Genomic DNA, 26,374 nt, shown 5'->3' on the forward strand with positions numbered 1-26,374 from the left:
GCCCTGTCGTCTCCTGTAGTGACTCAAAGTAGTGAAGGGGAAATCCATTCTTCCTGCCTGATGCAAAGCATCTAAATATTCTTAACATTTAGGTGTAAACAATCTGTGCAAGGCGATATCTAAAGCGCTTCCTATACAGGCAGGGACATTACCTTACTCACCCACTGCGTGTCACTATATGGCACCTCCATAGCATTGTGCTGTAATATCTCGTGCCAGGTGCCTGTAGACTCTATGGCCCTCATTCAGAGGCGCTCGCAAGAAGCGAGCGCTCGTTGTGAATGAGGGCGGCTGCTTGTATTTTTTAGTGCGGCCTCCTGGTCGCTAGCTAAGCTGTGTGTTACCAACCACAGCTTTAGCGACTGACCAGGTTGATGGTCGCGATGGTCAAGACCATCGCGACCATCGGGGCTTGCAACGAGACCCTAAGGTTGGGTCTCGGCAACCGCAAGCCCCAGGGAGCTTCCTGCTCTGATCGAGCAGGAAGCTCCCCACTGACAACACTGATGATGTCAGTGCGGCCGCCCACAAAACGGCAGGCGTCAGGAACGCCTCCGTTTGTGTAGCCACCCCCCACGCCCCGCCTACAAAATGGGGCGAGCTGTCGATCGGGAATGACCCGTGAAACCCTGTAGTGTAAACAGCGCGATCCGGGTCACGATGACCTGGAGCGTGCCACATGCCGGACGATTGGTCCGGCTTCTGTGGCACTTGGAGATGACGTCATCTCTAAGCGACCGCTTCCACGGAAGAGCTGGGTCACTGCAGACCCAGCTCCGGTGTGAACGGCGCCGATTCGGGAATATCCTGGGTCAGCGCTGGCTAAATTCCAGGTCTGATCTGGTTTGGAACCCTGGGCCTAATTCAGACCCGGTCACGAGGCTATGTTCGCACACAGGGCCTGATTCAGAGACTGACGCTCTGAAAGAGCGCTCGCTCTGAATCAGGGCGTTTTTTCTTCTTTTGGAGCGGCCTCCTGGCCGCTCGCATAGCTGTGGGTGACCATGCGTGTCTTGGCCATCGCGACCATCGGGCTTGCGACGAGACCCTTGTGGTAGGGTCTCGTGGCCGCAAGCCCCAGAGAGCTTCTGGCTCTAATAGAGCAGGAAGCTCTCCCACTGACATCACTGGTGATGTCAGTGGGGCCGCCCACAAACGGCAGGCGTTCATATGGGAACGCCTCTGTTTGTGAAGCCACCCCCCAGGCCACGCCTACCAAACGGGGCGAGCTGTCAATCACCATCGACAGCTCGCCCCGTTTGGTGCAAGACCCGGAGCGACGGAGCACCTGTTGCTAGCTGGGTCTCGCGCATGCGCACGACGGAGCCGGCTCCATCGTGCACATGCCCAGTGGGCAAACATCGACCCGGTTGCGAGCGCTCAGCTTTTGTGACCAGGTCAGAACCAGGCCCACAGCCTGTTGATGTTTGTATTCTGCGTATGTATCGCAGTGCGCATGCGAGAACCAGCCGCTGCGACTGGGAATCGACCGCAGCGAGCACACAGAGGCTTCATACAGTGATTGACAGGAAGTGATGGGGGGTGGTCAGAGAAACGCAGGTATGCCTGGGCGTCTAGACACCGTTATAGGGGCGTACGTAATTAGGCCCCAGCGATGACATACGCATCCTAACGTCTAGTTACACACACAAACATCAGCAATGTCTGTGGTAGGGTCAGGTCAACCTCAACTTGTGCGTGTTAGTCCGATGGTTCTCGATGTTACCGATGATTTTGCTGTCTTGCGAGAACGTAAGTGATGGGAAGTAGGCGGCATTATATAGTGTTGGGTGTCTACTTATTGTGCTGCGGTTACATTGCGTATGCGGTCATTAGCATATTTTCACCTCGACAGGCTACGTGCGAACGCAGCCTTGCGACCGGGTCTGAATCAGGCCCCCTGTTCCAACCTCCAGGTCAGACCCGGAATTTAGGTATAAAAGCGGTATTAGGGCCTGATTCAGAGCCGGACGCTTTTTGCGCTCGCTCGTCCAGAAAAAGGGGTGGCTATTTAAATTAACCGTTCGCTCTTTGCGGTCTGTTGACGCCTCTATGTCTGAACGAGCGAACAAAACATGCGAACGTAATTTTGAAAAAAATGCCCCCTGGCCGCTCGCATCATACGTCATGTCCGCTGTTTATTAGATTAATCGAGTACATCGGACGGCGTATGAACTGCTCTGTATTCTGACGTGGTCGATGACGCTGCTTTGTTAATTATGCACTCCCATTAAACGCCCGTTTTGACCTTTAACCACGCCGGATCTCCACTCCCCGTTTTCAAGCACCTTCCCCTGTTAAGAATAAAAATAAATGAACTGCGCTAGGTATGTCTATACAGCTGCTCAATTAAAAAACATCAAGTATGGAAAGGGAAAATGAGCGCTTGTTAAAACTAGATCAGGGAAAACAAAAAAAATTAAACAATAAAAAAAAAAATTATATGGACAAACAAACAAATGAACAAACATAAAACACTGAAACCATATGTTTAAGCTCTTTTAGGAAAAATTGATGGCAGGTCCAAGCAAGCGTGCAGTGGTATGTTAAATCCAATGCGACCTAGCTGTCCCTACCTTAATCTGTGGCTTCTAGTGCTGGCAGCGTGTTGAATTGCCTGCACTGCACAGGAAGCTGCACGAAGTGTAAGTGGGGTAGTGGTGGTTGTGAGCAGCGGCACAGGATGATGTCAACAAGTCAGGAAGATCGTCAAGTTGTAGTCCAGTAATGCTCCACTGTTCTTCCTCCACACTATCTCAGGGGTCCAACGCGTTTCGTACCTGCCTAGGTACTTTTTCAAGGATAGTTTCCTTCTCTCTGGTTACTTCCTTTTATAGGGAAAACTTTATTAACCAATAAAAAAAACGGAAGTGGTCATCATAAAAATGGCCGAAAAGAGCGGTAAGCTCATGGGCCAATGTTAAAACATGTGGTTTCACAAAAAATAATAAATAAAAAATAATATAATAAAAAAATAGGACAACATTGAAGACGAACATACAACATATAGCTAAAAGATAAAAGTGAAGAAGGGGGGATATTTCTATAAAAATACATTAAGCTCAATATCTACATTAAGTCCCAATGGCTGTAAAGTTTTTAATGAATAAATCCATTTGGTTTCATTTCTTTTTAGTATGTCTTCTATATTGCCTCCTCTCCAATGGGGGGCAATTTTTTGTATGCCAACAAATTTCAGGCCAGATGGATCTTGATTATGTTTCTCCAGAAAATGTTGAGACACACTATGAGTTTTTAATCCTTTTTTTATATTATATATATGTTCGGAAACTCGAATTTTTAGTTGTCTTTTAGTTTGCCCTACATATTGATACCCACATGGGCATTCTAAAAGATAAATCATACCTTCTGTGTTACACGTCAATTGATTTTTGATTCTGTACTCTTTCTTGTCTTGGTTTGAAATGAATTTGGTAATTGGTCTTGTATCTGCTTTTTGGTTTTTGCACCCCTTGCATTGTAAACAAAAATGAAAACCTGGTGTTTTGGTAGTTCTTTGTTCTTGTTCTGCCACTGTAATATAACTATTGGTTAGTTCCTGTTTAAGATTTTTTGCTCGTCTGTAGATTATTTTAGGTTTAGGAGGAATTTGTGTATTGAGATCTTTATCTAATAGAAGAATGTGCCAGTATTTTTCTAAAATCTGTTCAACTTTTTTGTGATCTGTACTAAATTGGGTAATGAAACTAGTAGTGAATTTATTTGTTCCGACATCATTTGATTTTGGTTTATATTGAATCAATTCATTCCGATTCAGTTTAGATACTTTCATTATTTCTTTTTGTAAGAAAGTTTCTTTATATCCCTTCTGTATAAATTTTTCTTTCAATGGATGGGAAAGGAGGAAGAATTACAAGAGTTCATTGCCTACATTAATAAGAACACATTAAATCTTGAATTCACTACTACCTACAGTAAAGAGATGGTCATATATCTCGACCTGGAAATTTTTATAAAAGACAACAACATTCAAACTAGATGCCATACTAAAAAAGTGAATGGAAACAATATGCTACATTATAGCAGTAATCATCACCGCAATTGGATCCACAATATTCCTGGGGGCCAATTACGTAGGATTAGACGAAACTGTACTGAAGAAAACACCTTTTTAGAACAAAGTGAAATATTGAAAGAAAAATTTATTGAATTGATTCAATATAAACCAAAATCAAATGATGTCGGAACAAATAAATTCACTACTAGTTTCATTACCCAATTTAGTACAGATCACAAAAAAGTTGAACAGATTTTAGAAAAATACTGGCACATTCTTCTATTAGATAAAGATCTCAATACACAAATTCCTCCTAAACCTAAAATAATCTACAGACGAGCAAAAAATCTTAAACAGGAACTAACCAATAGTTATATTACAGTGGCAGAACAAGAACAAAGAACTACCAAAACACCAGGTTTTCATTTTTGTTTACAATGCAAGGGGTGCAAAAACCAAAAAGCAGATACAAGACCAATTACCAAATTCATTTCAAACCAAGACAAGAAAGAGTACAGAATCAAAAATCAATTGACGTGTAACACAGAAGGTATGATTTATCTTTTAGAATGCCCATGTGGGTATCAATATGTAGGGCAAACTAAAAGACAACTAAAAATTCGAGTTTCCGAAAATATATATAATATAAAAAAAGGATTAAAAACTCATAGTGTGTCTCAACATTTTCTGGAGAAACATAATCAAGATCCATCTGGCCTGAAATTTGTTGGCATACAAAAAATTGCCCCCCATTGGAGAGGAGGCAATATAGAAGACATACTAAAAAGAAATGAAACCAAATGGATTTATTCATTAAAAACTTTACAGCCATTGGGACTTAATGTAGATATTGAGCTTAATGTATTTTTATAGAAATATCCCCCCTTCTTCACTTTTATCTTTTAGCTATATGTTGTATGTTCGTCTTCAATGTTGTCCTATTTTTTTATTATATTATTTTTTATTTATTATTTTTTGTGAAACCACATGTTTTAACATTGGCCCATGAGCTTACCGCTCTTTTCGGCCATTTTTATGATGACCACTTCCGTTTTTTTTATTGGTTAATAAAGTTTTCCCTATAAAAGGAAGTAACCAGAGAGAAGGAAACTATCCTTGAAAAAGTACCTAGGCAGGTACGAAACGCGTTGGACCCCTGAGATAGTGTGGAGGAAGAACAGTGGAGCATTACTGGACTACAACTTGACGATCTTCCTGACTTGTTGACATCATCCTGTGCCGCTGCACACAACCACCGCTACCCCACTTACACTTCGTGCAGCTTCCTGTGCAGTGCAGGCAATTCAACACGCTGCCAGCACTAGAAGCCACAGATTAAGGTAGGGACAGCTAGGTCGCATTGGATTTAACATACCACTGCACGCGTGCTTGGACCTGCCATCAATTTTTCCTAAAAGAGCTTAAACATATGGTTTCAGTATTTTACCTTCCCCTGTTACCACCCACAAACGCCTCATTCTGTCACTCAAATTAGCAGGCACTCGCTATTTAGCGAGCACACGATTTTCGACCGCACTGACTGGTTCGTGCATGCGTATTAAAATCCGTACGCATGCGCAGTTGTGCGAACATCGCTCGGAACGAACGAGCAGCCGCTTACGAGCGGCTCTGAATCAGGCCCTTAGTCTGAGATGAATTGTCACTGCCGTCTTTTGTTAAAACTGCAAGAATGCTGCTGAGTCTGTCTCCCTGCTCTCATTTGCCTTCTGTAGTCACTGGCATTCGGCATGAAATACCAATAATACAGGGAGGTGGTAGAGTTAAAATAAGTGTCACTGATAAAATATAGCATTTACGGAACGATTGATGTCTTCTTACACACCAGTGAATCAGAAAGTGATAAGACAAATATATAAGAACGATAGAAATTCCGTTTATAGAAGAACTTCCTGGAAGAGCTTTGGAAACAGTCGGCAGTAACACAAGTGATGTAGAGCTCTGCATCAGATCTGAACTGAGGGGTCGATTCAGACCCGGACGCTAAGCTGCGCTCTCTCGCAGCCAAAAGGGGCCGGGTATGCAAATTCCGCGATCGCAGTGTCTGGTGTAAGGACGCCCTCTATGTCTTAGAGAGCGACGGCAGAGCGAACGCACGCCGGTATAAAGACGCCCAGTTTTCTTTCTTAGCACACGTCATCGCCAGGAAGTGTGTGATTAATCAGAACCATCGAGAGCCATCGGAGCTGCACGCAGCGCTTGAAGTAGACTCTACCCCACCGCAAGCACTGCGATCACTGCAGGCTAAAATACAACCAAGTGACGTGTACAATGACGCTTCCATGCTAATTATGCACACCCATAAAACTACGCTTGGACGCCCAGACACGCCTGCGTTCGCAGCACCACTCCCCGGTTCACAAGCACCTTCCCCTGTTACCACCCACTCAAAGTAGCGTCCAGTCTGTGTACTGCGAGCGCACAATACCTGGACGTAGTGACTGGTTCGCGCATGCGTATTTTGCCGCATGCGCAGACGGGCGACAATCGCCCATAGCACGCATCCGCGGGTTAGCGACCGGGTCTGAATTGGGCCCTGAATCCCTGCTATCCAGCCATCTGCGCTTAGGCCCTCATTCAGAGCCGCTCGTAAGTGGCAGTACGCTCGTTCCGAGCGATGTTCGCACATCTGCGCATGCGTACGGTTTTTAGTACGCATGCGCGAACCAGTCAGTGCGGCTGAAAATCGTTTGTTTGCTATATAGCGAGGGCCTGCAAATTTGAGTGACAGAATGAGGCGTATGTGGGTGGTAACAGGGGAAGGTGCTTGAAAATGGGGAGTGGAGATCCGATCGCAGGCGTGCTTAAAGGTCAAAGTGGGCGTTTTATGGGTGTGCATAATTAAAACAGCAGCGTCATTGACCACGTCACTGGGTTATTTTATAGTCAGAACTGCTCGCAAAACTGTGGTAGGAAAAACCAACCACAAGAATAGCGAGTAGTTCATACGCTGTTCGATGTACTCGATTAATCTAATAAATAGCGGACATGACATATGATGCGAGCGGCCAGGGGGCGTTTTTTTCAAAATTTCGACCGCAAGTTTTGCTCGCTCGTTCAGACTTATAGGCGTGAACAGACCGCAAAGAGCGAACGGTTCATTTGAATAGCCACCCCTTTTTATTAAACGAACGACCGCAAATAGCAAGCGGCTCTGAATGAGGGCCTTAGATAGAATTGATTATAGGAAGAGACTAATTTCCTGTACCAACCTCTTGTCACACAGGGATTAGGGCACCTGATTGCCAGCAAAGGGGTTATTATTCTTAAAACACATTATTTTATATTGATTTATAGTCACTGAAGATGTAAAAAAAAAGACAAAAGCACATAAAGTTCAACTTTTTGTTATTCCTAATACCTAGGCTAAAACACAGAACACATTAATATGAGGTGATTTCTTAATCTTTGTTATGCTGTATTGTTTATAGCCTTACACTGGAAACACAGCAGTGAGGGGCCTAGTTACTAAGCAGTGTTAGGAGACAGAGTGAAATGAGATAAGGTGCCAGCCAATCAGCTCCCAACTGTCATTTTTCAAACACAGCCTGTGAGATGACAGTTGGGAGCTGATTGGCTGGCACCTTATCACTTTTCACTCTGTCTCCTAACACTGCTTAGTAACCCCTTAGAGGTATCAGCTTTAATGCAGCAATACACATTGGGGCTGATTTACAGTTATATACTAGACCGATGTTTCTTCACAGCTGAACGATTATCTGTAAACTGCGCATGCATCTAAGTACTTTATTGTAGCCACTCGCAGCGATTTATTATTTGCGGTGTGATTACCGGCAGCGCTTGGGGGAAGTAACGGGGAGCGGCAGCAAAAAAACGCAGGCGTTTCGCAGACGTTTTTCGGGCCGTGCCACTGCCTGCCTCTGCGATGCCGTATGCAATGGGGAGATGGTTATCCGCCAGCAGTACTGATCCTCAATCTTCCGGTCTCCCGCTGGTGGCATTACAGAGTCCCTCCCATGAGTGTTTTTGTGTCTCTAGGTTCTGGAACCGCTACTGTATAGGCAAAAAGCACACCCTGGATTACAAGGAGCTGCTGAGGAGCCTCGGGGCCCCCGTGGGGCAGCAGAGCAAGCCAGTGCAGGAGAACGTGGCACAAGGTGGGTACTATGAGGATGATATCGTAAAGACGTTACACTGTGTTGTTATGAGGCTTTGGCACACTAACTTTCATGCCACAACTGCTTTTACACTGGGCGCATGGAAATAAATGCAGCCATTCACCCGTATGGGGCGTTGTACACTATCCTCGGTGCCAAAGATGCTCGCTATGTTGCGTGTCGGGATGCATGGCACAGCTCAGACATGTCAGCCCCCCGTCTCTTGCCTTTTTCTCAGATTAATGGCTTTGTTGCACGTTCTATTGCACGCAAATGCACTAGTAGTGTACTGGGTAATTTGGGCCCGATTCAGACCCGCTCGCTAGATGGGTTCGCACGCAGCCAAAGTATGCAAATCCCGCGATCGCACGGCAAGGCATTAGCACGCCCACCACGTTTTAACGTGCGATCACGGTGTGTATTTAGATGTTCACCAGCCTGTCTTAAGATGCCCGTCATCTCCAGGAAGTGAATGTGACAATCGGTAACATCGTCAGCGAGCGCAGCACTTGTGGCCGACCATACCCTACCACAAGCACTGCGAGTGCTTCAGTGTGTAAAACATTATGCACGCCTCTGAAACGGCGTGATGCTCAGACACGTCTTTGTTCGCACAACCACACCTCCGTTTTCAACAACCATCCCCTGTCACCTCCCATAAACGGCTTCTCCTGTCACTCATTCTAGCGAGCTGGTTATGTGCAGCGAGCGAACACTTCCCGATCGCATGGACTAGTTCGCGCACGTGCACTGCGATGCATGCACATATTGTGAAACATCAGCAGCTACGTGCGAACGCAGCCTTGCGAGCGGGTCTGAATCAGGCCCTTCGTGCGAAAAAGTAGCAATTTCAGTAAAAATGTTGAGTGACACGGCTTATCGTATTTAACGTGGCACGCCAAAGGGGGAGATTTTGGGCCTGATTCAGACCCACTCGCGAGCAGCTGTCCGCTCGCAAGTGGGTCGATGGTGTGCACTGCGCATGCGCATGACGGAGGGAGCTCCGTCGTGCGCATGCGCGAGACGCGACGAGCGAAGGACTTTCCTTCGCTCGTTGTCTGATCAAATGGGGCGTGCTGTCGATGTTGATTGACAGCACGCCCCCTTTGGTGGGCGTGCCTGCCAGACGGAGGCATCCCCAAGGGAACGCCTACCGTCAGAAGCCTGCCCCACTGACATCACTAGTGATGTCAGTGGGAGTGATTTTGGCTCTGATAGAGCCAAAATCACTCCTGGCCCTGCGGTTGAAAAACTCAACCGCAGGCTTCTGCTCGCAGTGGCGATGGTCGCGATGGTCAAGACCATCACGACCATCATACTGCACACTCGTATATGCTGTGGGTGGTGATCCACAGCTATACGAGCGTCCAGGAGGACGCTCCATATTTATGGAGGTGGGCCCTGATTCAGAGCGAGCGCTCTGGTCAGAGCGTCCGGCTCTGAATCAGGGCCTTTGTGCGAATTGAGGCTAGGCAAGGACACATCTGTAATAAAGTAATGAAGCTGCATGCGCTACGTAGGTCCCGTTGGAAAGGCATCGTTTGGAATTTGTAGTGTGTACAGAGATCAGCCCCATCCTGCATAAAAAATGTAGCCTCAACAATTTCAAGTTGAGGTGATCGTTTGCAGGGAAGCAACTATTGTGTAGTGTGTACGCTCCACATCTAGTATTATCGGGATCGTTTCAGACATCGGAATGTGTCTAGTCCTTGCCAAACGTGTCAGGTGTTGCCCCTAGCATTAGTTATACTTTCTGCATTCAAAGCACGATCATGGTTAGTAAATACTGCACAGTCCAGACAGACACAGAGGGGCAAATTCAGGTGCGGGGATCCGTCGGCTACACACGTTACCTCACAGAAGACTGATTCTGCACTCTGGAAATACGAGCAGAATCAGCCTGCCTCCATGGGCTGATAAATGTGCAACGCAAGCTGCTTAGTTAAATCTGCCCCAAAAGGTGTTCCTTCTTTGACCTGACTTTTGAACATTTGCACCACATGCACAGAAAACCCCCAAATCCATATATTTGCGCCTTGGGGTTATGAACCTGATCATGGGTTGAGTGTTAAAAGGGCAGAAATGAACCAATATGAAACGCAATTACCTGCAGTGCATCCTTAAAGTCTGGGTGTTCTTATGCTCGTTATATTGTATACCAATTACCAATATGAACATGTCATTGGAAACTAGCTGGAAGGGAAAACACCTCTAACCTCCATCCATTTAATTTTCCTCACGCTTCATTCAGTGGAGTCAGGCTTCCTCTGTGACAGTGTGAGTGCTGGCTCTCTTCAGAAATATCATTGATATTTTTTGTTTCGCATTGATTAACTTTCTGTAAAGGTGATTGTTTGTTGTAGTCCAATTTATTTTTCATTAGTACTGTACCTTTGTTTTGTTTGCAATTGATCTTTATTTATTTTTTTCAATTAAAGTGTATCTGTCACCTACCAGGAACTAGTGACGTCACTTAAGCAGGAGCCATTTTGTGTGCTCAACCAATATTCATGATAAAGTGCCTCAGTGATGGCATTAGTTCCTAGTGATTTCATTGGCTGCCTTCTCCTAGTCCACAAAATGGCTGCAATGTGTGTAGGTGATAGGCAAACTTTTAATAGTTTAATGGATTGATCATGTCTCTGCCTCCTTTTCCTTATACTACGGTGTGTGTTTGTGTCATAGGGATTATTTGTGGTACTTTATTGTTTCTGCTTTTTATTAGGGATGTGCAGACTCGGATAGGTTCGAGTTTGCACGTTGAGTTCGGATTTTTCCCTCCAAAAAAACGGAACTCAGAAAGAGGCAAAACGTCATCTTACATGGACGAACATCATCATTCCTGGATGATGATGTTCGTCCATGTAAGATGACGTTTTGCCTCTTTCTGAGTTCCGTTTTTTTGGAGGGAAAAATCCGAACTCAACGTGCAAACTCGAACCTATCCGAGCCTGCACATCCCTACTTTTTATCTACATTTCCTAGCTTGATGTGAGTGCATGATTATTGCCGTGTTTTTAGTCTGTAGTACGTATTCAAGAATCATTTTCTAAGTGCAGGATTTTTTTTTTTTGAACAGCGTTAAACTGGGAGGCGGTTAAATTGGAGCAGGAGATGCAAAGAGGACGGAGTCCGCCTTCTTCCCGCGATGGCTTCAACACAGAGGATTACACCCTGGAGGAGCTGGAGGTGTTATTTCGGAAGAAGGTAACTTAGTGGAATTGTAGATGAAGAGAGGGTTTATTCATTCATTATGGTTCAGAAGAGTAGTATGCCAAGCCGTCTTGTTCCCTGAGGCACCCATGCCCTGTCTTACAGTTCCAAAGCTCATCCGAGCATAAAAACGCCCACCGCTGCCTTCTCATATATGCGTATAACGTTGCTTACCTGCATGAACATCAGTAACATCGACACACATCGAGCAGCCATCTGGCCCTTGCGGAAAGTCTGACCAGCCGCAGACTATACAGCTCTCCTCAAACCTAGAGGGCTCTCATACTGCGCAGGAGATTGCAAGGGCGAGTTTATGCGCACCCATGTAACAGCGTTTAATCGGTCAGACACACCTGCGTTTTATTGCCCCCCCCCATACCCTCCCCACAAATGCTGACACACTGTCACTCCCTTTGTGAATGGATCCTCTGTGTTTTGCAAAACAATCGCAGCGCATGTGCAGATCGGCTTATACGCACGCTCAGTGTCAAACAATCGTTTCTTTCTGCATAAAAATCGCATTAGCGTCCATCTCTAAATCAGGCCCAATGTTCCCTCTCCCTTCCCCCAAGACCTGCTGCCTGAGTAAAGCATTTGTACAATAGTTGCCGACCCGCGCAGAGGAACTACAATCCCAGAGTTCAGCTCTTAGTTCCACTAAATTCATAGCTAAAAAAATGTAAAAAAAAAATAAATTGTTAAAAAGAAACATTTTGATATTTTTATAAATAAATGTTAATAAATAATGCTAATATGTATTTGCATTAGGAAAACTGCTTTATTTAAGGAATAAAACATTTTATTTTCCCTGTAAGGGTTCTCTGCTATTACCATCTTGACATCTATGCCTTGTATGCTGTAGGCTGACAGAGACCAGGGGGTACATTTACTAAAGGTCCATTTTGATCGATTTCAAATAGATCTAAATCAATGTTGAGGATGTAGTCAGCATCCCGGCAGACTTGATGCCGACGGTCTAAATACCGTCGCCAGAATCCCAACCGCCGGCATCCCGAAGGCAGGGCCGGATTAAGGGCCACATGGGCCTGGAGCTGAAAATGATCAAGGGCCTATTATGAAAATCAGAGGAGGTGTGACCATTGCTGCGTGGGTGTGGCCAGTGCCATGTGGGAGTGTACATATCCTACACTTTCATCACCTATGTCTCCCTAAATATGTAAAAGTTAAAAAAAGCTTCATTTTGTGAGGTAACTAGAAATATAATTTTACTACTTATGATTTATGGCTGACCATGTGGACAGCAGATGGCCAGTCAACATCATGCTGTCATGATGATGGGCCTATTTTTATGTGGAGGCCTGGAGCTGTAGCTCCATCCGCCCCATTGTTAATCTGGCCCTGCCCGAAGGTAAGTATCGGGGGTTAGGGAAATGTTAGGGGTTAGGGTTAGGCACTAGAGGGAGGGTCAGGTTTAGGCACTAAGGGGGGAGGGTTAGGGTTAGGCCCTAGGGGAAGGGTCAGGGTTAGGCACTAAGGGGGGAGGGTTAGGGTGCGGGGAGGGGGAGGTAAGGTTTAGGCAGTAGGGGGGGAGGGTTAGGTTCAGGCATCGGAGAGGGTTAGGGGTAAGTGTTAGCGTCAGGGAACTTACCTGTTCGTGTCAGGATTGTGACTGTCTGGATACCGCTGTCAGTGTTCTAACAGCCGGCTTCCCGACAGCCAGGATCCAATACCCAACTCAGTGTTGTGTTTCTGGGGCAAAATCACACATTTACTAACAGACAATTTTTGATTATGTTTTATAAGTGTTAGTAAATGTGTGATTTAGCCCCAGAGACACAATCTGTCAAAATTGACCTTTAGTAAATTTACCCCCTGGCCTCTAGGTGGACGGATGGGATAGCCAGATCACCCTGTGTTTGGGCACCCTTCCTGTCACCATGACCAAAAATGGACATTGAATATATTATAAAAAAGAAAAAGATCCCACTCCCTGTGTTTACCTTACCAGCAGAGTACTGTTTGTAAGGCAGCATATACTGTATTTGGTCTTGTGTTCAATGTATTTATTGAATTATTTATATCGCTGGTCGGCCTGTTTTAATCTCTACATGCCATGTTTTAGGTGCAAAAGGGGAACATTTTAGTTTAATATATGGGTTTATCCTAAATTGGCAGGATGTTTAAGTGACATTTTTTCCCTACTTTCCACAGGACACATTTCCAGACCAGTCTGTAACAGTAGGAGCACATTGATTTGCTGGTGGTAGTTGTATCCACCTCAGTGTCTGTCTGCACCTATAAAGATATTAGGTTTATATATGCACAAATATAGAGGCTCTGTGCTGAACTCTCTGAAATAAACATTTCTAATTTTGTATTGCCAGCGACATGCATATGTTTACTATTGATAGGTAAAATAAAATGTGAGCAGTGATGAATTACCATAAGCATTTGGTGGGCTTCCAAGCCACATACTATTTATTGAATGTATGCCCCTTTGCGAGTCATATGCATCTGTCTTGCTACTGAGTAGGTATAACTGGGCTGTTTTAGGTCTTTCTTACGTAGGCTTTGTTGACATGTAGTTAAATGCTACAAGCTAACTCTTAACTGAGTGTTATTGTGCATGACTCATCAGCAACAATAACATCACATGTCTGTGTTATTGTGCATGACTCATCCGGCTCAATAACATTAACTGACTGTCCATAGCCTAGCATTCCTAAAGAGTTAAACATCACTACCATAGCCTAACATTGCTAAAGAGCTGAGCATCACTACCATAGCCTAGCATTGCTAAAGAGCTGAACATCACTACCATAGCCTAACATTGCTAAAGGGCTGAGCATCACTACCATAGCCTAACATTGCTAAAGAGCTGAGCATCACTACCATAGCCTAGCATTGCTAAAGAGCTGAGCATCACTACCATAGCCTAGCATTGCTAAAGAGCTGAGCATCACTACCATAGCCTAGCATTGCTAAAGAGCTGAACATCACTACCATAGCCTAACATTGCTAAAGGGCTGAGCATCACTACCATAGCCTAACATTGCTAAAGAGCTGAGCATCACTACCATAGCCTAGCATTGCTAAAGAGCTGAGCATCACTACCATAGCCTAGCATTGCTAAAGAGCTGAGCATCACTACCATAGCCTAACATTGCTAAAGAGCTGAGCATCACTACCATAGCCTAGCATTGCTAAAGAGCTGAGCATCACTACCATAGCCTAGCATTGCTAAAGAGCTGAACATCACTACCATAGCCTAACATTGCTAAGGGCTGAGCATCACTACCATAGCCTAGCATTGCTAAAGAGCTGAACATCACTACCATAGCCTAACATTGCTAAAGGGCTGAGCATCACTACCATAGCCTAGCATTGCTAAAGAGCTGAGCATCACTACCATAGCCTAGCATTGCTAAAGAGCTGAGCATCACTACCATAGCCTAGCATTGCTAAAGAGCTGAGCATCACTACCATAGCCTAGCATTGCTAAAGAGCTGAACATCACTACCATAGCCTAGCATTGCTAAAGGGCTGATCATCACTACCATAGCCTAGCATTGCTAAAGAGCTGAGCATCACTACCATAGCCTAGCATTGCTAAAGAGCTGAGCATCACTACCATAGCCTAGCATTGCTAAAGGGCTGAGCATCACTACCATAGCCTAGCTTTGCTAAAGAGCTGAACATCACTACCATAGCCTAGCATTGCTAAAGAGCTGAACATCACTACCATAGCCTAGCATTGCTAAAGAGCTGAGCATCACTACCATAGCCTAGCATTCCTAAAGAGCTGAACATCACTACCATAGCCTAACATTGCTAAAGGGCTGAGCATCACTACCATAGCCTAACATTGCTAAAGAGCTGAGCATCACTACCATAGCCTAGCATTGCTAAAGAGCTGAGCATCACTACCATAGCCTAGCATTGCTAAAGAGCTGAGCATCACTACCATAGCCTAACATTGCTAAAGAGCTGAGCATCACTACCATAGCCTAGCATTGCTAAAGAGCTGAGCATCACTACCATAGCCTAGCATTGCTAAAGAGCTGAACATCACTACCATAGCCTAACATTGCTAAGGGCTGAGCATCACTACCATAGCCTAGCATTGCTAAAGAGCTGAACATCACTACCATAGCCTAACATTGCTAAAGGGCTGAGCATACTACCATAGCCTAGCATTGCTAAAGAGCTGAGCATCACTACCATAGCCTAGCATTGCTAAAGAGCTGAGCATCACTACCATAGCCTAGCATTGCTAAAGAGCTGAGCATCACTACCATAGCCTAGCATTGCTAAAGAGCTGAACATCACTACCATAGCCTAGCATTGCTAAAGGGCTGATCATCACTACCATAGCCTAGCATTGCTAAAGAGCTGAGCATCACTACCATAGCCTAGCATTGCTAAAGAGCTGAGCATCACTACCATAGCCTAGCATTGCTAAAGGGCTGAGCATCACTACCATAGCCTAGCTTTGCTAAAGAGCTGAACATCACTACCATAGCCTAGCATTGCTAAAGAGCTGAACATCACTACCATAGCCTAGCATTGCTAAAGAGCTGAGCATCACTACCATAGCCTAGCATTCCTAAAGAGCTGAACATCACTACCATAGCCTAGCATTCCTAAAGAGCTGAACATCACTACCATAGCCTAGCCTCCATCGGTAGCTCCATCGATCCTCTGAGCAACTATTTGGTCACTCAGGAAGTCCGTCGTAAGTAATCTGGTGGAGCCTTTACCACTGCATATGAATTTGCATTTGCAGGCTCAGACACGTCCTCAATATGGTCTCGACCCGTCTGCATTTGCCCCGCCACCCCTGTAGCCTCCCACAAATGCTCCCTGACAATCACAGTCACACTGCGTTCAAGTCCTCACTAAGACCGCCGTCGGCAATCTAACCTAGCCCATGCGCAGTACGACTCATAGGCATGCACAGTATAAAATAACCCGCTAGGGTCCGCAAACATTGGCTTTGTCCGGACTTCTGAATCAGGCTCTATACGCTTTACTGTACAAACTTAAGTGCTTACGGGTTCCATACAAAAGGTCAGCAATGAAAAGGTCAACACCAGAAGATTGACATGGAAGGTCGACAGTACAGAAGATCGACAGGTACAAAAGGTAACGGGTTCAAAAGGTCGGCATGGAAATTGTCGACACATAAAAGGTCAACACATTTTTATTTTTTTTAGTACAAGGTTTAGGATTAGGCATTAGGAGGGCTGGTTAGGGTTAGGCATTTACCCTGACGGTTAGGGTTAGGCACTCACCCTGACGGTTAGGCACTCATCCTGACGGTTAGGCACTCATCCTGGCGGTTAGGGTTAGGCACTCACCCTGGCGGTTAGGGTTAGGCACTCATCCTGACGGTTAGGCACTCATCCTGGCGGTTAGGGTTAGGCACTCACCCTGACGGTTAGGGTTAGGCACTCATCATGACGGTTAAGCACTCATCTTGGCGGTTAGGGTTAGGCACTAGGAGGGACGGTTAGGGTTAGGCAATAGGAGGGACGGTTAGGGTTAGGCACTAGGAGGGACGGTTAGGGTTAGGCAATAGGAGGGACGGTTAGGGTTAGGCACTAGGAGGGACGGTTAGGGTTAGGCACCAAGGGGAGTGCTAGTGTTAGTGTCAGGGTGAAGATTAGGGTTAAAAGAAACAAAAAAACAATGTGGTTACCATTTCTGTGTAGACCATTACCATGTCAACATTTTGAACCTTTCGACCTTCTGTACTGTCTGACTTTTGGCATGTCAACCTTTTGATGTCACCCTAATTTGTGTCAGCCTTTTTATTCTCAACCTGTTGTATCACACCCGTGCTTACCATTGCCAAAGGCACATTAAAAACAGCTCAGGATGCCTACACCCACCTACTAAGTAATGATCTTCCTAAAAAGTCGGAGGTTAGGAATGGCTTGACTTTATACACCTGTTAAGTTGTACCTTTGGGTTCCTTCAATTTTAGGTTTTGCCCCTCTGTGTAGGGGTAGAAAATTGGCCCCATATCTAGTGATGCCAAACCGCATTCAGACCCAGCTCAGAGCGCAGATTGCAGAGTGACAGAACATTCAACATCTTCCCCGCATTGTATTGTGGATAAACTGCTGTTACAGTCTCCTTTATTCATCTAATCTGTAAGATGGTAAAACGCTAAAAAAACAAGACAAAGGTTGAGTCATCTCTTGTGAGAAAGACAGAAAACATTGCGAGTTAGTGACAGATTGCAGAACAATATGGTTTGTATCATGCAGAACAATAACTGCTCTCTCTGTTGCTATGGTGCCAGTCAATTGTACACAATACAGCTATAGAGATAGTTAAGCACTTAACGTGCCAGAGTCCATAAAAAAATATATATATATATATAATTTTTATTTTATTATTGAAATTGGATGTATTTTTTTTAAGTATGGAGAACTGATAGTCTAAGAAGGAATGCGTTCAATTAAATTGAAGTTACATTCCAATCCGAAACCATCTGTCGTTGCTTAAGTAATCAGCCAACAGTGATAATATATCCGTGTATCTGTGTATGGGTGAATGTAAAGGCAAGTTCTACAACACACACGATGGGCAGCAGCCTCTAAACAGGGATTTCAATTTCCGTTGTGCCAGTCTGCTTCTCGTTTGACTTCATCATTGGATAAATATCCGCAAGATGAGCAAAGGACCCTTTCATGTAATTTGTAAACTCTGACAACCTGAAAAGAGAAGTTCTCTAATAAAGACCATTATTTGTAGACAATTATTGCTGTTGTGTAGGGCCGCATTATTGGGGGTGGGGGAGGTCACCCAGGGGCCACTCGCACTGCTGCAAATATCGCCACAACCTTGCAGGCTCCCGGCAGCGTCACAGACGTGATGTAATATTCTGCGACACTACCGGTCAGTGCAGTCAAGGTAAGGAACTTAGGGGTCTATGGGCCTGATTCAGAGCCACTCGTAAGCGGCAGCTCGTTCGCTCCGAGCGATGTTTGCCCAACTGCGCATGCGTACGGATCGTTATACGCATGCGCGAACCAGTCTGTGCGGCCGAAATTCATGTGCTCGCAAAATAGCGAATGCCTGCTAATTTGAGTGACAAGATGAGGCGTATGTGGGTGGTAACAGGGGAAGGTGCTTGAAAACGGGGAGTGGAGATCCAATCGCTGGCGTGTTTAAAGGTCAAAACGGGCGTTTTATGGGTGTGCATAATTAAAACAGCAGCGTCATTGACCACGTCACTGGGTTATTTTTTAGCCAGAACTGCCCGCAAAATTGTGGTAGCAAAAACCAACCACAAGAATAGCGAGCAGTTCATACCCTGTTCGATGTACTCGATTAATCTAATAAATAGCGGACATGACGTAGGATGCGAGCGGCCAGGGGGCGTAGTTTCCCAAAAAACGACCGCAAGTTTTGTTCGCTCGTTCAGACCTAGAGGCGTGAACAGACCGCATACAGCGAACGGTTCATTTGAATAGCCACCCCTATTTTCTGGACGAGCGAGAGCTAATTGCGTCCGGCTCTGATTCAGGCCCTATGTACTAAGCCTTGGAGAGAGATAAATTGGACGGAGGTAAAGTACCAACCAATCAGCTCCTAACTGTCACTTTACAGGCTGTGTTTGAAAAATGACAGTTAGGAGCTGATTGGTTGGTACTTTATCTCCGTCCACTTTATCTCTCTCCAAGGTTTAGTACATAGACCCCAAAGTAGTGGTGGTGGCAGAGGGGCAGCCTGGAGGGGTTGTGAACTTTAATGGTGAGGGGCTGTCAGTTTTATTGGGGGAGGGCAGGGGGGTATTCAATTTTATTGGTGAGCGGCCCCTACAATTCAGTTGTCCCTGGGCCCCTACAGACCTTAATCCAGCCCTTATTATGGCAGAATTGTGAACTACCTGGAGGGGCAGAATTCTTCCCCTCCAGGTAATTTCCCAGAGGGGGGATGTGCAGCTGATCAGTGGGGGGGACGGGGCGGGCTCCTCTCAGAGAATTGCATCATTGCACCCCAATAGCGCCCATTTCACCAGGAAGTGGGCTGGAGGCGAGGAGGGTGACCTTCTCTCTTCCAGGGCTCCGGAGGAGTAGGCGAGTGTGGTTTTCAGTCTACCGGGTCCTCATGTAGAGTTGGACATGGACATCTGTCTAGTTTGTGCTTCCATGGTAATTGTATGGAGCTTAGCAAATTGTAAATCTTTAATAGCGGCTTCAAATAAACTCCCAAGGAAAAATGAAGAACTGCAAATGTCTTATAGGTAATCAGAGTGAAGATTTCAGGCCAAGTGTGTTTGAACAGATAATACATTGCACCACCTATTGCTATTGACAGTAAGAGAACTTGGCCTCACCTACTAGTTATTGCTCCTTGACTGCAACAATGTGCAAAACAGTTTACCAATAGGTCTTTTACACGAGCGTTAATATTATGCCTTCAACTCATATTTGCCGTCTTTTAAGAATAATGTGGTGTATTTACTGAAGGTCGATTTTAATAAGATCAAAATCGATGTTGTGTTTCTGGGGCTAAATCACACATACTTACTAATACTAAAATTGTCTGTTAGTAAATGTATGATTCAACCTCAGAAACATCATCGATGTTGATCGATTTTAAATTGATCAAAATTGACCTTTAGTTAATATACCCCTAACAGTCCTGGAAAATCCCAGGAGGGAGGGTGAGGGGAGGCATGGCAGTTACCCCCCCCAACTTTACCCTCTATAGAAAGCCACGATTAAGCCCTCTTACCCATGGCAAGACTGCCCATCTGGCACTTCTGGACAGTCCGGTCTTCAAACCTGGGGCTCATTCAGATATGGACGCTAATGAAATCACGGCTGCCATCCCGTACGCCGCAACTGCGCGAAAATACGCTAATGCTACAGCCTCCTGCAAATGTATTGAGACTTTCAGCGGCCGCTTTACAAATCCAAGCTAGTGAGTACAAACACGCAGCGCTGGTCGCAGACCCTTCCATAATCGCCCATCTGAGTAATGCTATGGTTGCGCACATTACCCGCGGGAACGGAGGGTTCCAGACTATAGGTAGACAGTAAAAAGGTAGACAATGTCTAGGTAGACACCAGATATTAAACAGTTAATAGGTCGACACATTCAAAGTCGACATGTAAGAAGGTCAACAGGTACAATTGGTCGATGGGATCAAAAGGTCGACTCAAAAAAATTGGTCGCCATAAAAATGGTCAATGTATGTTTTTTTGTGTGTGTGTTTTTTTAGGGTTAGGGTTAGGCACGAGGAGGGAGGGTTAGGGTTAGGCACCATGAGGGAAGGTTTGGGTTAGGCACTTACTGGAGGGTTAGCCACCAGGAGGGAGGGTTAGGCACTTACTGGAGGGTTAGGCACCAGGAGGGAGGGTTAGGGTTAGGCACTTACTGGAGGGTTAGGGTTAGGCACCAGGAGGGAGGGTTAGGGTCAGGCACTTACTGGAGGGTTAGGCACCAGGAGGGAGGGTTAAGGTTAGGCACCAGGAGGGAGGGTTAGGGTTAGGCACCAGGAGAGAGGGTTAGGGTTAGGCACCGGGAGGGTTAGGGTTAGGCACCAGGAGAGAGGGTTAGGCACCAGGAGGGAGGGTTAGGGTTAGGCACCAGGAGAGAGGGTTAGGCACCAGGAAGAGAGGGTTAAGGATAGGCACCAGGAGGGAGGGTTAGGCACCAGGAGGGAGGGCTAGGGTTAGGCACTAGAAGGGCCGGTTAGGGTCAAGCACCTACCCCGACGGTTAGGGTTAGGCAGCAGGAGGGAGGGTTAGGGTTAGGCACCAGGAGGGAGGGTTAGGCACTAGAAGGGGCAGTTAGGGTCAAGCACCTACCCCGACAGTTAGGGTTAGGCAGCAGGAGGGAGGGTTAGGGTTAGGCACCAAGGGGAGTGTTAGGATGAAGATTAGGGTTAGAAAAAAAAGAAAACATGTCGACCATTTTTGTGTCAACCTTTTGGCCCTGTCGACCTTCTTACATGTAGATGTATTGGCGTATGCGCAGTTCAACCACGACGCATGCACAGACAGACGATAATGGCTCAATTGCATAGATATCGGCAGTGAGTCCACATCTGATATAGGCCCAATGTTTGCCAATCATCTTATCAGTTGGAGGATGTACATAAGTAAAAAGTGTATTAGTGGACTTGTCCTTAAGATCTATTAATTTACAGAAACATTTACATAAGTTTATAAATACCACCAGATGCATTTTCAGTTCAATTCATTTGTTTGGGTTTTTTTTAAAGGCTTATTTGCCATTTTAAATATTCATGTTAGTTTTTATGCACTACTCATAAAACACGCACTTAATATGAATGTGTCAAGATATGTAAATATATAGATAAGCTATACATGCTCGTTTGACCCTGGTTTGTTATGTAGTCTTAGAATGTGTTATAAATAACGCAAATATTTTAATTAACATAAACTGACAAATGAAAAAGACATGTAAATATGACTTTAGGCTGTGTTATATTTAAATACGGCCCATTTATAGACGCCGGATGCATCTGCGTCTCCTGTGAATTGCGCACACTAGCTGAAAAGCGATGAATAATTAACTTGGCTGAGAGATAAGTATACACTGATATTTTTTTCGCCTACCAAAAACAGGATTATCTTGAAATATATACTCCGTTTGAAAAGAGACAAAATGCTGCTCATTTTATTGTCTTTTAAACACGACAAAACCTCTCAGCGTGTGTATGGAAACTGTTTTTTATTTCCGTTTTTTTTTTTTTTTTTTCAATAAAAACACCCCCCCCCCAAAAAAAGGAGACTTGAAACTTCTTTCATCTCAGCAGGTAGCATTAAAAGGAAGCGTGAATGTACAAAACAGCCGAATATTTTTATATCTGTCTTTTCAGAACTCTTAATTGTACCAAAGAGATGCAGCTCGACACTCGTGTCTAATTAGTTTAGTTTAGTTGTCTTTTAGGCAACTGTAAAACTTATCAATTAAACATCTGAAGCTGCCAGTAGAACATTAAGTACAAATACAGTAATAGTAAAATCTAAAAAGGAAAAAAAAAAGTTTTCTTCTTTTTGAAATAAAAAAAAAAAAACATTCACGAAGCTCACTTTTATGAACAAAGCCTGTACAATGCTGTTATTACAGATCTCCTCGGCATACCCCGATCTTGCGAAAGCCTTCAGATCATTTGACCCAGATCACCATGGATGTGTTCCTCTGGATGCCCTGAAGTCAGTCATTAATAACTTTATTTTCCCACTTCCAGACCAAACATTTCACGAGCTAATGAGCAGGTAAGACCCCTGATGTTTTCTGTATAGTCTTAAAGTGCCATGGAAGATGGATTAACCCTTTGTGCCCCTTGCAGCAAAATATTCTAATTTATTCAAAGCATAGAAAGCCAGACGTTCTTTATGTGACTATATATTTTTTTCTTTTTTTTTTTACATAGTTTTCTTTGTTATGTGCAAAATACCGACGTTAGGTTAGGGCCATACTTACCGCCGCAACCGCAGTTTTGCGGCATTAGCCACAGCCGTCGGATTAGGTTACTTACCCTGCAACCGCCAGAACAGCAGCATCACCGATTGTCAACATTGTTAGCATGTGAACATGTAATTGGTGACGACATGCTGGACATGTTGATATGACATGTCGACATGATACATGTTGACAGCAAGACCATGTCGAAATTCTGGTGTCGACTTGATCAAACCATTGACAAAACATGCCGCACACATTTTTTATGTGTGCAGTTATTACTATTGTTTTGTGTAGGCTGCAGACAAATCGTTGCTACCGGTTGACACAACCCTACGTAACTCTTCAACGGGTGTGGATTAAGAGATGGACAGTAAAAAGGTCGACAGTGTCTAGGTAGACACCAGATGTTAGACAGTCAATAGGTCAATAGGGACAAAAGGTCGACTCACTAATGTAAGAATGTCGGCATGAACAAATAGTCAACAGGGTCAAAAGGTAGACAGAAAAATGGTCGACACATTATTTTTTTCTAGCCCTAATCACCCTAACCCTAACCATCCGCTTGGTGCCTATCCCTACCCCTCCCACCTGGTGCCTAACCTTAACTGTCGGGTAGGTGCCTGACCCTAACCATCCCTTCTAGTGCCTAACCTTAACCCTCCGGTAGGTGCCTAACCCTCCCTCCTGGTGCCTAACCCTAACTGTCGGGGTAGGTGCCTAAACCTAATCCTAGATTTGTTTTTGTTTTTTTTAAAAAACATGTGTCCACCATTTTTTTTCTCGTCCATTTTCTGACGACCTGTTGACCACTTCAACCATTTGTACCTCTCTACCTTCTTACATGTCGACCTTTAGCGTGTCGACCTTTTGTCCCAGTCAACCTATTGACTGTCTAACATCTGGTGATAATCTAGACACTGTCAACCTTTCTATAGTCCGTAACCCCTCTTCAACGTGGACATTATGGGCCTGATTCTAAATCGCACACAAGTATGAATGTGGGAGCATCTAGCGATGTTCAACCAGCTGCTCATGTGTCACGCAGGACACATGCACATATTTAATGCCCATATGAGAAATTTTGATTTATACTCATCGTATACCCCTTTTACACTGCAGGGTTGACCCGGTTTATTGGCTGGTCGACCCGGGTGGGGCTTAGTGCAAAAGGGTACAAAAAAACCTTTGTCCAGTGTCCCAAGATCTAACCCGGTTAGCTTGCAAGGTTTGTCCCGGGACAGACCTGGTTTAATAGGCAGTGTAAACAGGTAACCCAGGCCTTCTGACCCGGGTCGTTTACAGCATGGGGAGATCCAAATTTCTCGGCGCTTAGAGATGATGTCATCTCCAAGCACCTGAAGAAGAGTTACACTGCAAACGGCTACAGTGTGAACGGTGCCGACCCTGGAATATCTGAAATTGGTGCCGCGGTGTGAAAGGGATCTGTCCTGGGTCTGACCCAGTTTGGAAGCGTGTTCCAGATCCCGGGTCAGACCTGGGACTTTGGTGTAAAGGGGTATTAGTACTTTCTCTGCCATGGCTGAATGGGCCTTACTGGATTGAAGTAAAAAGGCGTTTGCAACTTAAAAGAAAGGGTGTGTCTGTAGGTAGACATGTAGCACAGTGCATACCAAATTCATCTCCTGCACCTAGCATGAGGTAGAAGTGAGTACCGTTGGTAGGGATGACAACTGGTCTCGCGGAGGGCTGGGGGCGGTGTACTAGGAACTGCCTTACTCCTGATACACCAACTCTGTACTGTGCTAAGAACAGCCTCGCTCCTGGTACACCTACTCTGTACTGTGCTAGGAACTTCCTCACTCCTGGTCCACCTCCTTTGTACTGTGCTAGGAACTTCCTCACTCCCGGTGCACCAACTCTGTACTTTGCTAGGAACATCCTCACTCCCGGTGCACCTACTCTGTACTGTGCTAGGAACATCCTCACACCCGGTGCACCTACTCTTTACTGTGCTAGGAACTTCCTCACTCCCGGTGCACCAACTCTGTACTGAGCTAGGAACTTCCTCACTCCTAGTACACCTACTCTGTACTGTGCTAGGAACATCCTCACACCCGGTGCACCTACTCTTTACTGTGCTAGGAACTTCCTCACTCCCGGTGCACCAACTCTGTACTGTGCTAGGTACATCCTCACTCCCGGTGCACCTACTCTGTACTGTGCTAGGAACATCCTCACACCCGGTGCACCTACTCTTTACTGTGCTAGGAACTTCCTCACTACTGGTGCACCTACTCTGTACTGTGCTAGGAACACCCTCACTCCCGGTGCACCTACTCTGTACTGTGCTAGGAACTTCCTCACTCCTGGTGCACCTACTCTGTACTGTGCTAGGAACTTCCTCACTCCTGGTGCACCTACTCTGTACTGTGCTAGGATCACCCTCACTCCCGGTGCACCTACTCTATACTGTGCTAGGAACTTCCTCACTCCTGGTGCACCTACTCTGTACTGTGCTAGGAACACCCTCACTCCCGGTGCACCTACTCTGTACTGTGCTAGGAAATTCCTCACTCCTGGTGCACCTACTCTGTACTGTGCTAGGAACTTCCTCACTCCTGGTGCACCTACTCTGTACTGTGCTAGGAACAGCCTCACTCCTGGTACACCTACTCTATACTGTGCTAGGAACTTCCTCACTCTGAGTGCACCTACTCTGTACTGTGTTAGGAACACCCTAACTCCCGGTGCACCTACTCTGTACTGTGCTAGGAACTTCCTCACTCCTGATACACCTACTCTTTACTGTGCTAGGAACTTCCTCACTCCTGGTGCACCTACTCTGTACTGTGCTAAAAACAGCCTCACTCCTGGTACACCTACTCTGTACTGTGCTAGGAACTTCCTCACTCCCGATGCACCAACTCTGTACTGTGCTAGGAACATCCTCACTCCCGGTGCACCTACTCTGTACTATGCTAGGAACATCCTCACATCCGGTGCACGTACTCTTTACTGTGCAAGGAACTTCCTCACTCCTGGTGCACCTACTCTGTACTGTGCTAGGAGCCCCCTCAGTCCTGGTGCACCTACTCTGTACTGTGCTAGGAACACTCTCACTCCCGGTGCACCTACTCTTTACTGTGCTAGGAACTTCCTCACTCCTGGTGCACCTACTCTACTGTGCTAGGAACCCTCTCAGTCCTGGTACACCTACTCTGTACTGTGCTAGGAACATCCTCACTCCTGGTGCACCTATTCTATACTGTGCTAGGAACATCCTCACACCTGGTGCACCTATTCTGTACTGTGCTAGGAACCCCCTCAGTCCTGATGCATCTACTCTGTACTCTGCTAGGAACTTCCTCACTCCTGGTACACCTACTCTGTATTGTGCTAGGAACTTCCCCACTCCTGGTACACCTACTCTTTACTGTGCTTGGTGCTTCTATTCTGTACTGTGCTAGGAACACCCTCACTCCCGGTCCACCTACTCTGTACTGTGCTAGGAACATGCTCACTCCCGGTGCACCTACTCTGTACTGTGCTAGGAACACCCTCACTCCTGGTACACCTACTCTTTACTGTGCTAGGAACACCCTCACTCACGGTGCACCTACTCTTT

The 26,374-nt window shown here is 45.5% G+C and overlaps 1 protein-coding gene across 1 annotated transcript in view; it reads left to right on the plus strand.

Moving 5' to 3' along the window:
* The window catches only part of EFCAB6 (EF-hand calcium binding domain 6), a 174,060-nt gene that overhangs the window by 37,576 nt on the left and 110,110 nt on the right, over positions 1 to 26,374 (plus strand). The window contains exons 7-9 of the mRNA XM_088478314.1: positions 8,036 to 8,154; positions 11,234 to 11,361; positions 22,450 to 22,598. Coding sequence (XP_088334440.1) covers positions 8,036 to 8,154; positions 11,234 to 11,361; positions 22,450 to 22,598 — 396 coding nt within the window. The remainder of the gene's footprint in view (positions 1 to 8,035; positions 8,155 to 11,233; positions 11,362 to 22,449; positions 22,599 to 26,374) is intronic.

Source organism: Taudactylus pleione, unplaced genomic scaffold, assembly GCF_031769625.1.
Source record: "Taudactylus pleione unplaced genomic scaffold, aTauple2 ptg000212l, whole genome shotgun sequence".
NCBI lineage: Eukaryota > Metazoa > Chordata > Amphibia > Anura > Myobatrachidae > Taudactylus > Taudactylus pleione.